General features: G+C 39.0%; 1 protein-coding gene across 2 annotated transcripts in view; it reads left to right on the top strand.

Annotated features, from left to right (window-relative positions):
• LOC126187681 (ubiquitin-related modifier 1) overlaps positions 1 to 13,483 on the top strand; it is a 57,329-nt gene extending 43,846 nt beyond the window's left edge. Inside the window, exons 3-5 of one of the 2 annotated variants that reach the window (XM_049928916.1) lie at positions 390 to 471; positions 6,253 to 6,301; positions 11,269 to 13,483. In XM_049928916.1, the coding sequence (XP_049784873.1) occupies positions 390 to 471; positions 6,253 to 6,301; positions 11,269 to 11,337 (200 nt within the window). In that variant the 3' untranslated portion in view covers positions 11,338 to 13,483. The remainder of the gene's footprint in view (positions 1 to 389; positions 472 to 6,252; positions 6,302 to 11,268) is intronic. The other variant, XM_049928915.1, reaches the window with a different exon arrangement.
• Positions 13,484 to 14,006: the final 523 nt, after the last annotated feature.

Raw genomic sequence — 14,006 nt, 5'->3', positions numbered from 1 at the left:
CTTTCAGGATGTACAAAAGTTATCCACATTTTGTCTTCTGCTTTATGGATTGGAAGTACTCTTGTTGTATTTTATGAGCATTTCCTTACACAAATTTACATGAACCTGTTTTTTGAGCTTTGGTTGAAGTGTGTGTTGTCCATGTGGAACGAATCTTGTTCACATCTATCAATGCAAAATGGAATGGCTGTAATGCAATCTTAGGTTTTTCTGAGAATGTCTCTACCTCATGGTAAGTCATGTGCCAGTCCTCTTCAACCTCGTTACACCATCTACTGGCAGTTTGTAGAACTTAAAAGTGCTCCACATTTTAGCAGAGGTTATGGTGATACTAAAGGTATCTTACCATCACAGTTGATACACAGCTTACAATTTTTCTCTTTTAACAGGGACAGTTCGGAAGCTTCTTTTGTGGATTAAGGATAACTTACTGAAAGAAAGACCAGAGCTTTTTCTACAAGGAGAAACTGTGTAAGTCACTTACTAGAAATTATGCAATGTATCTCTGTTTTATTTAATTTTACTTAACATTACTTTTCCAAATTAGGTAAGTAATATGTGGCTTTTCAATCAATTTTTGTTTTAAAGGTAGGTAGTTTTTATCGTGCTTCACTAGCAAACAATAGCAACTTGTTTCAAGAGCAAACAATAGCATTCTGCAGAATACCTTTGCAATGGAGTAGAGTTGTGGGTATAGCAGATAGAAAATTAGGAAAATTTGCTGCAGATATGTGAAGCATAAAAATCCAGTTTAATGTTTTGAGATGTAAGATGAAGAAAGCATACAAAACTTGTGTTAACATGCTAAAGATTTGTGGTCCTAATAAGCTTTTATTTTGTTTAAGAAGTGAAATTTCTTAGTGCCAGAGAAAATTATTGCAGAAAGTTACACAAGTCGTGTGAAGCTAAAACTGTTGTGTAAGAAGAGTGAGGCTTGTCAGAAGAGAGTAAATCTTCCGAGTTCCCTGCAGACACAGTTCTACTTGGGTATGGATAATAGGTGCTTCGCAGTGTGGGAGTGAAATGGCACAGCAGGTGGAAACATATTGCAAAGTTGAAGTGTGCAGGACAGTAGGATTCTTGTGGGCAAACATCTGAGTTACACACAGGTTCACCATGAAGTTCTGGAAGTGTACAGTCAAAATACAGTGTTGTGTCCAATAGGAATGAAATGGTGCCAACACTTTGACCAAGGCTGCATAAATGTGGGTGATGCTGATGGGGAAGGAAGGCTATCGACGTCGACTAAAGATGAGAATGTCTGAACAATTGAGGAATTGATTCACAGCAACCAGTTTTTCCAATGATGAGGACATATACATAGTGGTTCTAGAATGGCTCCATGGTGTGATTTCCTGTTGTCAATGAATGGAATGGTTAGTAGAATAGTTCAACTGTTGTTTGCGGAAACACTGGTGACTGTATTGAAAAGTAGTGTCGTGTATCTGCGCTGCTTTGAAGTGTAGTGCTGCATTCCAGAAAAGTTACTTGATGTGCGTAGTAATATGTAACTTACTTTTTAGTTTTTGAAGTTCCTTCGTTCTTCTGATTACTGAAACAAATGCTAAAAGTACAATCCTTTGCAATTTTCATGTATGTATTTGATTTTGTTCTAAAGACTGATCGAAGTTAAAAGCCTACATATGGATGGTTTGTAGTCAGTGGCCAGTTGGGGGCAAACAGTTTACACATGGGCAGTCAACACTGTGCTCTAGGAGGAGATGATGACTAACAAGGAAATTTTTGTTTATACATGTGAGGTGCACAACCTAAAAGTTTCTGAAACGTTAAAGAGTTAGTAAGCTTGATTCCATTGCAGATGTAAATGTGCAAGAATGACTACAGTGATGGCTGGCTGTATGACTGTTCTCTTATCATACACCCAGCCCGATGAGTTCAAATCAAATGTTTTTTGCTCTTTGACAAGGTAATGCTGTCGTGGAATTTATATAGTGTTACTTTGGATAAAAGAAATTTTAAGATGAGCACGGAAAAGGCATTGCCATACATACCTATGAAGTTTGACTTTTCTTGGTGCAGACTGTTCATTTTTGTGATTTTTTTTTTTTCCTGTTCTCCATAAATATATAAATGTATTATTTTTTCGGAGAATATGAAGATGAGAAAGAGATCAAACATGTTTTTCAATTTTTGCTTAAATCTATCTCTCTCTCTCTTCCCCCCTCCCTTCCCCCTCCCCTTTCCCCCTCCCCTCTGCCTCCCCCTCTCCCTCCTCTTCCCCCTCCCCCTCCCATTCCCTCCTCTTCCCCCTCCCCCTCCCACTCCCTCATCTGTGTGTGTGTGTGTGTGTGTGTGTGTGTGTGTGTGTGTGTGAATGGCAACAGGGCAATTCTGCTGCCAGCGTGGTGCCAAGTTTCCATAGTTTAAAAAGGTGGGTTTTCGATCTACACAACATAGTAATTTTGGTTCCTACTGGCATCAGCTATCCAGGGTTAAAATTTTGTGACACAAGTTTTTTCCACCCGGTATATATTACAGTTTTGTTGCTAACAATGACATCAAACAGAATAACCCCTTCAGAATCCCAGAAGACTGTCCCCATGACTTTACCGAGGGTGTGACTTTCTTCAGAGGAGAGATGTTGTGGCGCCACTACCATGAATTACTGTTTTGTTTACCCATGTTTCATCACCTGTGGTGATGATCGACAAAAAATTGTCGTGATCGACCTCATAACATGCAAGCAATTCTGCACAGATGGCCCTTTGTAGCACAGTATGGTCTCGTGTTAGGTGGCAAGTAACCCAGTGGGCACACAACCATGAGTACCCCAACGGGGTGACAAGTGTCAGCAGTACCAACAGAGATGTCCGGTTGAGCAGCGAGGTGTTTGATTGTCAACTGTCGATCACCTCGTATGAGAGTGTCCACATGTTCCAACACTGCAGGAATCACAGCTGTTTGCGGCCGACTGGCACACAAGAGATTGGACAGGTTTATTCAACCTTCTTGCAGTGATGGAAGATGCTTCATCCACCAATTCATTTTGTCATTGTGTCTCGGTCCGGCACACAGTTTTAATCTGCCAGGAAGTTTCATATCAGCGCACACTCTGCTGCAGAGTGAAAATCTCATTCATTTTGTCTTTATTCACTGCCAGACATTCTGCAAGTGCCTATGAATGTCTGTGATGCAGTGGTTTTCTACCAGAAGAAATCCATTGATAGTTTTCTGCTTGGAATACTCCTCCATTACAGACGTCTTTTTGAAGGCTGTGTATAGTGCTACCACCTATCGGAACTTCATGAAAGTATAAAGGCATAAATGGGAATATTCCATGATGTCCCACAGCAAATACCACATTTTTTCAACTAGAATTGGCTGAGAAAAAAAAGTGTTGTGTTAACTTATTGAATGCCCCTTATGAATGTTTCGGTAACTAACGTTCCTGGCATCACTGATACAGTTATCATAAATGATGGGATTAGTGATCACAATGGTGTTGTTGCACGGTGGGTGAATGCGATTGGCAAAATTTCTATGGAAGGGAGGAGGAAAAAAGAAAACGACATGTATTTAGATCCAGGAGTAAAATTTTCCCAAGATCTGTAGGGAATATCTGGTTAAAATTCCTGTTTATTGACAGAATGTTCTGGATAAGTATGCTTTAACTAAGGCAGTAAGAAAGTTTAAAAGACACAGATCACTAACAAATTATGAACTTCATTAGGTAGCCGAAAGAGCAACATTGCAGATTCAAATGGAGTCATCAGATAATAGATAAGCTGAAGGTAATAGAAATCAAACAAAAGTGTTATCTACAAGAGCTGTATCACAATAAATTCTGGTAATTTTTAAATTCAAGCAGGGATCTGAAATTGCCTGTTCAGTTGTTTGTTGATGAAACTGATGCTGAAGCAAGTGCAGCAAAATCAGTATAGTTTGACACTCCAAACCCAATTTTATCATTCTTTCACAGATGAAACTTTAATACATTTCTCTGCCTGGCCATTCCACAGATGCAAAGATGAAAAATGCACAAACATACATCAGCCAAATTAAAATCCAACTAAAACATCTTCATAAAGTAGAGACATTCAGACCTGATCAAAATTTCGTATTAAGTTTTGTTTTTAGTAAACGCCTCTAGTTGTTTACTGCAGGTCGTTACACTTGAGTGAGTAATCCAGTTTTCAAGGACGTTCTAAGATGACTTGCATAATTAATAATATTAATGAAGTAGGTTTGCAGTCAGTTATTTGTAATGCTGTATATAATAGGGAACAATGTCACTCGATTTCTTCAAGTCTTTCCATACTACTGTTTGGTCAGTAAACAGTGTGCTAATGGAATATCTAGCCAGATGGATGATTTGATCAAGCATGTATTCTTATATGGATCCCACTATGTTATTCAATACAAAAAAATTTCAGGAGACCAACGCAAGATCTAGCATGCTTCAGGATGTAAACTTTTAATATAATTTTAGTAATTCTCACAGGATTGTAAATACACTATACTGAAGCGAGGTAGTCTGTTGTGGCAATCGTTAAGACATTCAGGAAGATTCATAGTACATGAGCGCTTGATGTTGCCACTGGGGAATTTAAAATGGTGCATCACAAGAGGTGCGTAAATGAACAGTGAAATGAGTAAAGATAACGTCCCACTATATAGTAAAGAGACTGGGAGCTAGTGAATGGTTATTTTGGTATATTCTGTTGTTTGTTTTCCACAGAGGATATTCCATTATGGCTAGTTTTAAAATTTTGGGGGCATTTTGCAAAGGATTGTAGATAGACATTATTCTGTCTTAATTACACATATACACATAAACCACACTAACAAAATTAGAGAAATATGGGTACTTGCAGAAATATACACTTAACATAAAATTATGTCACTTTCTTGTGAAGTAAAAATGTAAATGTGGACAAAAATATTAGGAAAATAGACTCGTACTTTCCGTAAGGGTGACATGTTGATTTGCAGGCGGACACAGCAAAAAGACTATTACACATTAAGCTTTTGGCCAAAGCCTTATTCAGAAAAGAAAGCGTGCACACACACACACACACACACACACACACACACACACACACACACACACACAGGACTGCCATTTTTGGTAGTAAATCAGTCTTTAAATTGTCATGTTTAATGAAAGCAGCAATCTGGAGTGTGGCTGGGAAGGGACAGGGATAGAAGATTGGGGGGGGGGGGGGGAGGGGGGGGGGTGACAGTTGCATTCTCGTCTTAGCTTCCGGATATGGTGGTCATGTGTGCATGGGATATGCTTGCTTTTGTGAATGTTTTCTTTTCTGAAGAAGTCTTTGGCCAGAAGCTAATTGTGTAACAGTCTTGTCATTGTGCCTGTCTGCAACTCAATATGTCATATTTACCATGAGTTGCAGTCTATACTTTTCCTAGTATTGTTGGTATTCCAACTTGGAGTTTGCATTGTAAATGTTGACAGCAGGTTTTTGTCCATTGGTTCTGATTGCAAACTTGATACTTGTCATACACAAAACACATGCATGTTGTGTCAATGGTAGAGCTCTAGATTATGGTATTTGATGTATGTATAAAGATAGTTTTGCTTGATATGTAGTAAAGAGGAATGGGCTGGCAAATAATGTGATACAGTCTGTACTTCTACCACTGGTGCAGCATGCCAGCAATTGTGTGAAATATGTAAGTATGCATGTGGCCTGTGATTAAAACTAATAGTTCTGTCCAACATTCTGTACTGTGTGACTAGCAGCCAAGGCAGCTTTATCAAGGTAAATGGCCAAGTATAGACTGTCTACATTGGACAAACTCAATATCTATGTTACCATTCATGATCTGGAACAGCAAGAGCAGGAAGAATTTTTTTCATAATTTCTGTGATTTTGGTCCCTTCCTTTTTTCCACTGAACTCTCATGATGGAAACTGCCTTGTCAGTACAAATTCACAGTCTTTTTTTATTTTAAATCACACTAATTACTGCTCCTTTTCACTTTCTTTAACCCAATCTCATCCTCATTATTTCTGCCACACTTACTCGCCCTTATTGTTTTTTCTTTGTGAGTTACTTCTCTTGTGCACGTCCTGTTACGTTATGATTCATATGTACAGAAACAGTAGGAACTGAAATGAGTATAGTGTATTATATTTGATTGTACATTAATTTCCATTTGTTGTCAGAGTGAATGAAAACCTAGTATTTACATTACATTTGGTTTCTTACTTGATTTGGAAAGTTTTTATGTCTAGCTATTTATTTTATTCTGTATTTATTGTTTCAGGAGGCCTGGTATACTTGTTCTAGTTAATGATGCTGACTGGGAACTCTTGGTAATATATTCTTTTGAATTTTTAGTGTTGCTAGTAACTGCAACAGTTGTTGCCTCTTACATGTTTCTATTGTTGCTGCACTGAGCAAATATCCTACAGCATGTGTGTGCAGTATAGATAGAATGTGGTGAAAATATGACAGTTATTTACTTTAGATTACCTTTTCAGCAATTGCATCTTGCTGCTTCAGGAATATCATCAGCTTGAATGAAAGAATCTTGAAAGTGTTTGCTACATCATTTTCTTAAAAGTTCACACTCTATAGCTTCCATTTTCAGCTTATCTGAAGTAATGTTTAAAACTTATTTGTGTGCTATGGTAAGATATGCATTGTTTAGTAAGCAAAAGAGTGTCACAAAGTGTTAATTGTTACCTTAATTACCAAAACATTTGAAAAACAATTTAAATTACTAAGTGCTAGACAGCTGCTAACTTCGAATTATAGTAGAGTGTTTGTGGATGGTCTGTCATGACAATCATTTTGTTTTATCAAGTATAGCAAAACATACAGAATTTCTTTGACCCCTGACAAGTTTTTAAGGGACTGTTCTTCTTGTTTGAATAGAAGAGGAAGTAAACAGTGGGGAGGAGGGTATGAGTGTAAAATGAGTGAAGTGAGGTTCATGAGGATGGCTGGGAGAATGTGGTTGTGAGACAGGGGCGAGCAGAGGCAGAAGCCAGGAGAATCATAGGATCAGGGGATGTGTTATAAGCACTGTTACTACCTATGTAGCCCATAGAAGCTGTTATTGAAGGGGATGTTTGAGATCGTGTGGGTTGTGAAGCAGCCATTGGAGTGTAACATGTTGTGCTCAGCGTTGTGTTCCACAGCTTAGTGGTCAACTCTGCTCATGCTCACAGTTTGATTGTGGCCATTCATTTGAGTGAGCATACCCACATAATAGGCTGTGCAGAAGTTACTGCTGATTTGATACATATGAAATGACGGTTTTCACAGGTTCCCCTTCCATTGGCAGCATAGAGTATGCCTGTGATGAGACTGGGGCCAGGGTATGCTAGGTGGATGCATAAAAAAGGTCTAGCACATAGGTCATCCACTAAGATGTCATTCATGTGGCAAGAGGTTCGTAGACTGGGTGCGTGATGGATTACCAGTTTGGGATGGTGCGAAGAATTATGGCTAGGATGTTTCTCATTTTTGGGTGCAATGATAAGTAATCAAAGCCTAGCCTTGGCAAATGATGAATTAAGTTGTGTCAGCTTTGGGGTAATAATGGATATTAGAGAGGATACTCCTTTGTGTCCGTTTCAGATGGTCATTGGAGAAGTAGTGGCATGTGTAGATAAAGCATGAGAAATATGTTTGTGTGCTAGGTTTGAAGGATAGTGCTTCTCTGTTAAAAGTTTACAGCCATGATAAAAAAGTAATTTAGTTTTGTTATTTTGTGTTGAGGAAGGGTGCTGCATAGACTTTGACAAATTACTGTCCAGCTGTTGTGAGCATTTGTGGTACTGTGCCACGCTGTCTAACTCCAAGTGCCTACAAAAGTTTAGTAATATTTAAGTAAGGTGCTGAAATGTGGTAAATAATTATCACAATCAGTGGTTTGTTTAATAAAATATTAACCTTGGTGAGTGTTTGGCTTTCACAAGCTGTAAGCTTCTCCATGTTGAGGTGTTATGGCATTCACTAGTTGAAAGCTTCTCTGCATTGGTGTGTCCTAGCATTCACTAGTTGAGCTGTGCTCCAAATTAATGCAAGCTATAAAAGCTCTAGAATATGAAATTGACAATTAACTGTGTTAAAGTACAAGTTAACGGTATTCAAAGCAGTAGCATGAGACAGCACTCAACCTGTGCAACAGCTGATTACTAGTCACAGTCAGCCACTAAGTTCTGATGCTTGGAAAATATAGAATTACCTTAGCAGTGCAGCACATCACCAAAGAGCATTAGTTTGTGGAACAAAGTGTCACAGTTATGTTGCCTATAACTGAATGCGAGTGACTGATTCTGGTTGCTTTCACTGCCAGCTTGTACAGAGAATCTTCTTAATATTGCCCATTGTTCAAATTGTATTAGAAATATGGTTACGTATTATCAATTGAGAGGATTTGAGAATACAGTGATAGTAACACATCTGATTGAAATGCATATAAACATCAGTTTTAGTAATGTTGATCTAATTTAAACAATAAAAACCTGTCTTTAAATTATCAACAATATTATGAAAAGGATACATTGCTACTCATTGTAAAGATGACACAAATTGCGTAGAGGCACAAAGTATAATTGTCCTTAAAAATTCTGGGTTCTTGAGCAATTTCACACTAATTGACTTTTCTATGGAAAAGTCAAAGTTCTTGATGTAACATACAACCAGCCAGGCAACACATGGATTGTTTGGTGCAAAGCAGTGAAATTAGTAATCATGCATTTCAGAAATATTCAGCAGCTGCAATTTAAGCTGTGCCCTATGCTCTGAGGATCCTGCCTAAGTACACCCCAGAAAAACAACAAAAATATTTGACAACCAATATATTGATGGTAGGCAATGAAAACCATTCCATTTGTTAAATTTTGCGGGTGAAGCGAAAACAGTTCCATAAAAAAATTATATAAACTGGTACAGAAGGTTGCCACATGTGTAACTGTATAGTGGAAGCTTCGTTATTGACAGATAAGGGGAATACGTGCACTTTCAAATCTCTCTCTGATTATGGAGTCACTGGTTACTGGAATTACGAATTTTCACAGACAGATGGAGTTATGAGGTTTTCATTGCCTACAGTCGATATGTGAAAGCTTTGCCTTTCTTGTAGCTATGCTTTGTGTATATTAATTTGAACCATTAACTTTTCCTATTTGTGTGTTCACTCTACTTGACAGTGATATTGTTGTTTGCTGTCTACGTAATGCGTCCTGTTCTCTGAATATTCGCTGTCATTGGCTGGCGAGATCATGTGACATGAGCTATGATTGGCAGACACAAATTCATCGCCCAGCGCAATCTTGATTTCATGGCTTGGAAATCTGCTGTGCTGTATTTGGTGGAATTTGTATTTATAGTTTTTGGATATGAAAATACACAGTGTACATGTTGCCACACATCTAAGATTTTTCCAAAAAGTGTTGTTTTTTACTGTGTTTCATTTCCTAAAGTTCTACCATGTTTTACACTGCTGTGTGTAAAACCAATACCATTCAAAGGATTGCAGCTCCAAGGGAACATACGTTGTCACTTAACACAGAAAAAATGTACTTTCACTTAGGATATAGTGTATTTTAACCCATGAAAAAGTAAACTTTTAACTGGGAAATCTGGGAATTTTTTTTCTTGTCCACAGATACTTCCTGTGCTAGGCATTAATTAATAAGCAGCACATTAATGTGGGACCTAACATTAATCAAACCACATCACAACACAACATAAATTAATTTTTGTGTATGAATAGCTACAGGATCCTTTTTGTCCACAGTGCTACAGATCTTGTTAGTTTTGTGAGCGATTGTGTGTAGTTTATCACTACATGTTCATGTGTTTTAAATGGTGGAAACTCCAGGTTGGAATATCAACAATGCTGGGAAAAGGATACAGTGCTACTTACTGTAAAGATGATGCATTGAGTTGCGGACAGGCACAGTGAAAGGGCTGTTATACATTTAACTTTCGGCCAGTGCCTTCTTCAGAAACGGAAAGATGCACACAGTTACACAAGCAAGGACACCTCATGCACATGACTGCCATATTCAGCAGCAGCTCGGACTGGAATGCTGCTGTCACATTGAGCGACAATCTGGAGTGGGGCAGTGAAGGAAGAGGGATACCAGGGTACAGGGCAGAGGGGAGGGAGAAGGGCGCTGTCTGGCGGAGCGTGCAGAGACGAGGTGGAGGCATGACGTGACTGCCAGGTGCAGCATCAGGGACTGTGGGGCTGGGAGATGACAGAGCAGTGAAAGGGGGGGGGGGGGCATGAGGGGAAGGGGAACAGGGAGCACAAAAGGAGAGGAGCAGGGAAGGGGAAATACGAACATGTGCATTAGCAAAGGGTGTCATACCAGGAAGGTTAGGGAATCTGAATAAGGAGGAGATAATACAGTAGAGGGGGCAGAAACTGTTGAGTGGAGGGTGTGGGACAGTAAATTACCATAGGTTGAGGCTAGGATAGTTTTGAGAGTGGAGAATGTATTGTAATGTGGTAACCTACTGTTCCCACAACCTCCACCCAACAGTTTCTGCTCCATCTGTTCTATAACCTCCTCCGTATTCACATTTCTTTATCCTCATTGTGTACCTCTGGCATCCCCCCCCCCCCCCCCCTCCACCTCCCTGCCTCCACAGCCTCTCGATGCTGCACCTGGCAATCTTGCTGTGCCTCCATCTAGTCCCCTCCACCAGACAGCACTTTACTCTCTCCCCACACGTACCCTGCTATCCTTGCACCTTCCCTGCCCTACTCCAGACTGTCGCTCAACGTGACAGTTGCAATCCAGTTCGAGTTGCCAGAGATGGCTGTCATGTGTGGGTGAAGTGTGCATTCAAGTGTAAATGCGTGTGCCCATGTTTCCTTTTCTGAAGATGGCTTTGGCCAAAAGCTAAATGCGTAACAGCTCTTTCAGTTGCAATGTTATGAAATGGGTAGTTCCTACTCACCATGTAGCGGAAGTGCTGAATCGCAGATGCTGAGTCGCTATATGGTGAGTAGCAACTATCCTTTTGAAAATATTGTTACATTCCAGCCTTTTCAGTTGCCTGTTTGCAACTCAATGTGTTATCTTCACAGTGAGTAGCAATCTATATTTTTCTCACTATTATTGATACAGGTGTTTTAAGTTGTTGTTATTAGCTGAGATGTACTGCCCACATTAGCTTGACATATGCCCACATTAGCTTGACATACACAAGAACAGTGAAGTTTACTATTTTGCTGTGACAGTTTCCTAGTAATAAAAAAGTGTCTGGAACTTTTTATTAATTTTTTTAATTTTATTTATTTACGTTCTAGGGGGAGCTTGACTATGAGCTGCAGCAAGGTGATAATGTGATGTTCATATCGACCCTTCATGGAGGCTGAAGAGTCCTGAGCACTGTGCGACAGTGGAATTTTGGCTTTAACCCTGCTGTTGATGCAGCATTAATATACTAATTTATGTACAACACTTTTCTAAAAATATATGTATATAAATGTATAAACATTCGCTTTCCTGCCATTTAAAACTTTCTAGTTGTTACAGTATGCAGAGTTAGTTGTCACAAAAAGTTCAGTCATTTCTGAATCAGGACGACAACTTTGAATCATCACACAATTCAGTTATGAAGCAAAGCAATGACTGATAGTGTCTCAGTTAGTTTTCTCTTCTGTCAAAAAGTTCACAACATAATGCCACAAAAACACATTTGCATTGAAAATGTAGGACATTGAATGAGCTGCAAAGTGTCATTTCAAATCTTTAGCCCTGAAACAGTGACACATGAAATGTTTGCCATTGGAAAGTACTAGTTGGACCTAGAGTGACGACTTCACAACGAGATTGATGTCTGAACATTGTGGCCAATTAAATCTCAGTTTTGAAATGGGATTCGAACTCTGGAAACTTCACATTTTGCTGGCAAGTGTTCTGTTGGCTTAGCTATCGAAGCACTACTTAGCAGAAGAGATACTGGTGGAATTTAAGCTGTGAGGTTGGTTTGGGAGTCATGCTTACATAGCTCAGTTGGTAGAGCATTTCACTCGTGGAAGGCAAAGATCTGAGTTTGAGTCCTGGTCTGGCACTGTTTTAATCTGCCTGGAAATTTCAAATCAGCTCATACCCTGTGCTGTAGAGGGAAAATTAATTCAGGGTTGATATCTGGCTATAACTACGTGACAAAATCTGTTTGTAAGGGAAAGATAATACATAATATGATGAGACCAGACCAGTTTGTTGATGATGGGGCTCTGATAAGGAGGTGTAAAGGAGATTGTGCAATTTTCGGAGCTTTACATTTTGATTGGTGAACTAGAGACCTCATGTCTTGACAAATGATGGTGCAATCTCTCTGTCTTATTTCTCTGCATTGTACAAACTGTATTAAGTGTATGTTCCTTCAGAAGTCTGGAGGCAAGGCTGCAACTTGTGAACCAGTTATCTGCATAACATTGCTACCGGAACGCAAAATAGATTGTCTAATTTGTTCCACTAAGTCTCTTGTTTTATTGCTACAGCCATCTGGCTGTAGACCTATATAGGCTCCTAAATTCACAGCCTGGCATCAATTAAGGCAGAGATGTTCAAATCATACTTTGCTGTTAATATACAAAAAGATACATGTGGAGGAGCTACTGGAACCGCTTGTGTTCCTTTTTAGTGATATGGTTCATCCAGACTTTCTCTTTGCAGACAGTGCCCATCCACACAGAACTGCTCATTCCGATTAACTTTTCTTAAAATTTGAAGATCCTTGTAGGATAAACTGGTTTGTGGATCTTACTCTTATGTTAAGTGAATCTTAATGTCAGCAGTAAAATATCAGAAGTTAGTCAGGGATATTTTATTAGTGTTTTGGTACCTGGAACCTATGGTCTGTGGTTGATCGTTACAGATTAATTATGATTTAGGAGCATCTCTCCCATAGGACTCAGTGAATCCATACTCAGGTGCATTTGTCCAGATCTTTATCAGTAGAATTTTTGTTACTGTGGTATGATACTATTAACGTATAACAAAAGCTGCAGGTAAAACAAACCATGGACAGAATTGAGCAGTATTGAATGCAAACTTGAGGGTGAAGAGTAAATTTGTCATCAGTGTTGGCAGGGGGTGAGTGAAGGAAACACAGTTGTTTCCAAACAAAACATGCAGCGCATGCCACCAAGATGTGGACTGTCATACAGATGTTTTCAGTGCAATACGTATACGAAGGTGAACAGGGTAAGAAATCAAATAAAATGCAAGTACTCTGTACTGAACCACTGGAGATCACTGGTCCTTATTTCAAAACACTTGGAAAATATCCCTGAACAACTTCCGGAATGTTGTTGGTGGAGTTTGGGTATATGTCTGGTACATGCAGGTAACAAATAAGAACCTGTTGCTGCCAGCAAAGGGTGTCTTCCAAATCTCTGCTTATGTCTTTCAAGAATGGAACTAATTGCTGATAAAGCTGTTGCACTGCCATACAGACCATTGCAGTTAGTGTAACGAAATCTTGTCTTAATTGTTTTGTTTTGAAAAAGTGTTTGTGTGTGTGTGTGTGGGGGGGGGGGGGGGGGGGGTAGGTGGGGTGAGCACGGGCAAGTTTTATTTATGTATTGTGGACATTTTGTTTTTATGATTTACTTTTGCATACTTCTGTAAGCCTGTCAGCATCCTATCCAGGAAACATTCTCTCATTAACTGAACATGCTTAACCCAGCACTGGTGTGACCTGAAATACATCAGTGGTCTGTGCGGTGTAGTAGACCCCATGTACTCTCTTGTGTATTTTAAATATTTTAGCATTTGAATTAGTGGCTTAATAAACTGCAACTTATTGGTATAGTTTAGTAGTATTGTGTATTATTAATATAGATGACAGTGATTGAATGGATTTTTATTTACTAGTTATTAGTTACATACTGGTTACAAATATCGAGTCATACAATATTGAAACTAATGTTTTGTGTCCAAAGCTATTGTACTGAAATACTGAACACATTAAATTAACAAAGCTCAATATAATGTAGGAAAAAACTCTAAATTAGGTCATATACATTTACTTGCT

Source organism: Schistocerca cancellata, chromosome 5 (assembly GCF_023864275.1).
Source record: "Schistocerca cancellata isolate TAMUIC-IGC-003103 chromosome 5, iqSchCanc2.1, whole genome shotgun sequence".
In the NCBI taxonomy this organism is placed as follows: Eukaryota; Metazoa; Arthropoda; class Insecta; order Orthoptera; family Acrididae; genus Schistocerca; species Schistocerca cancellata.
This window is presented reverse-complemented; position numbering and strand designations above follow the sequence as displayed.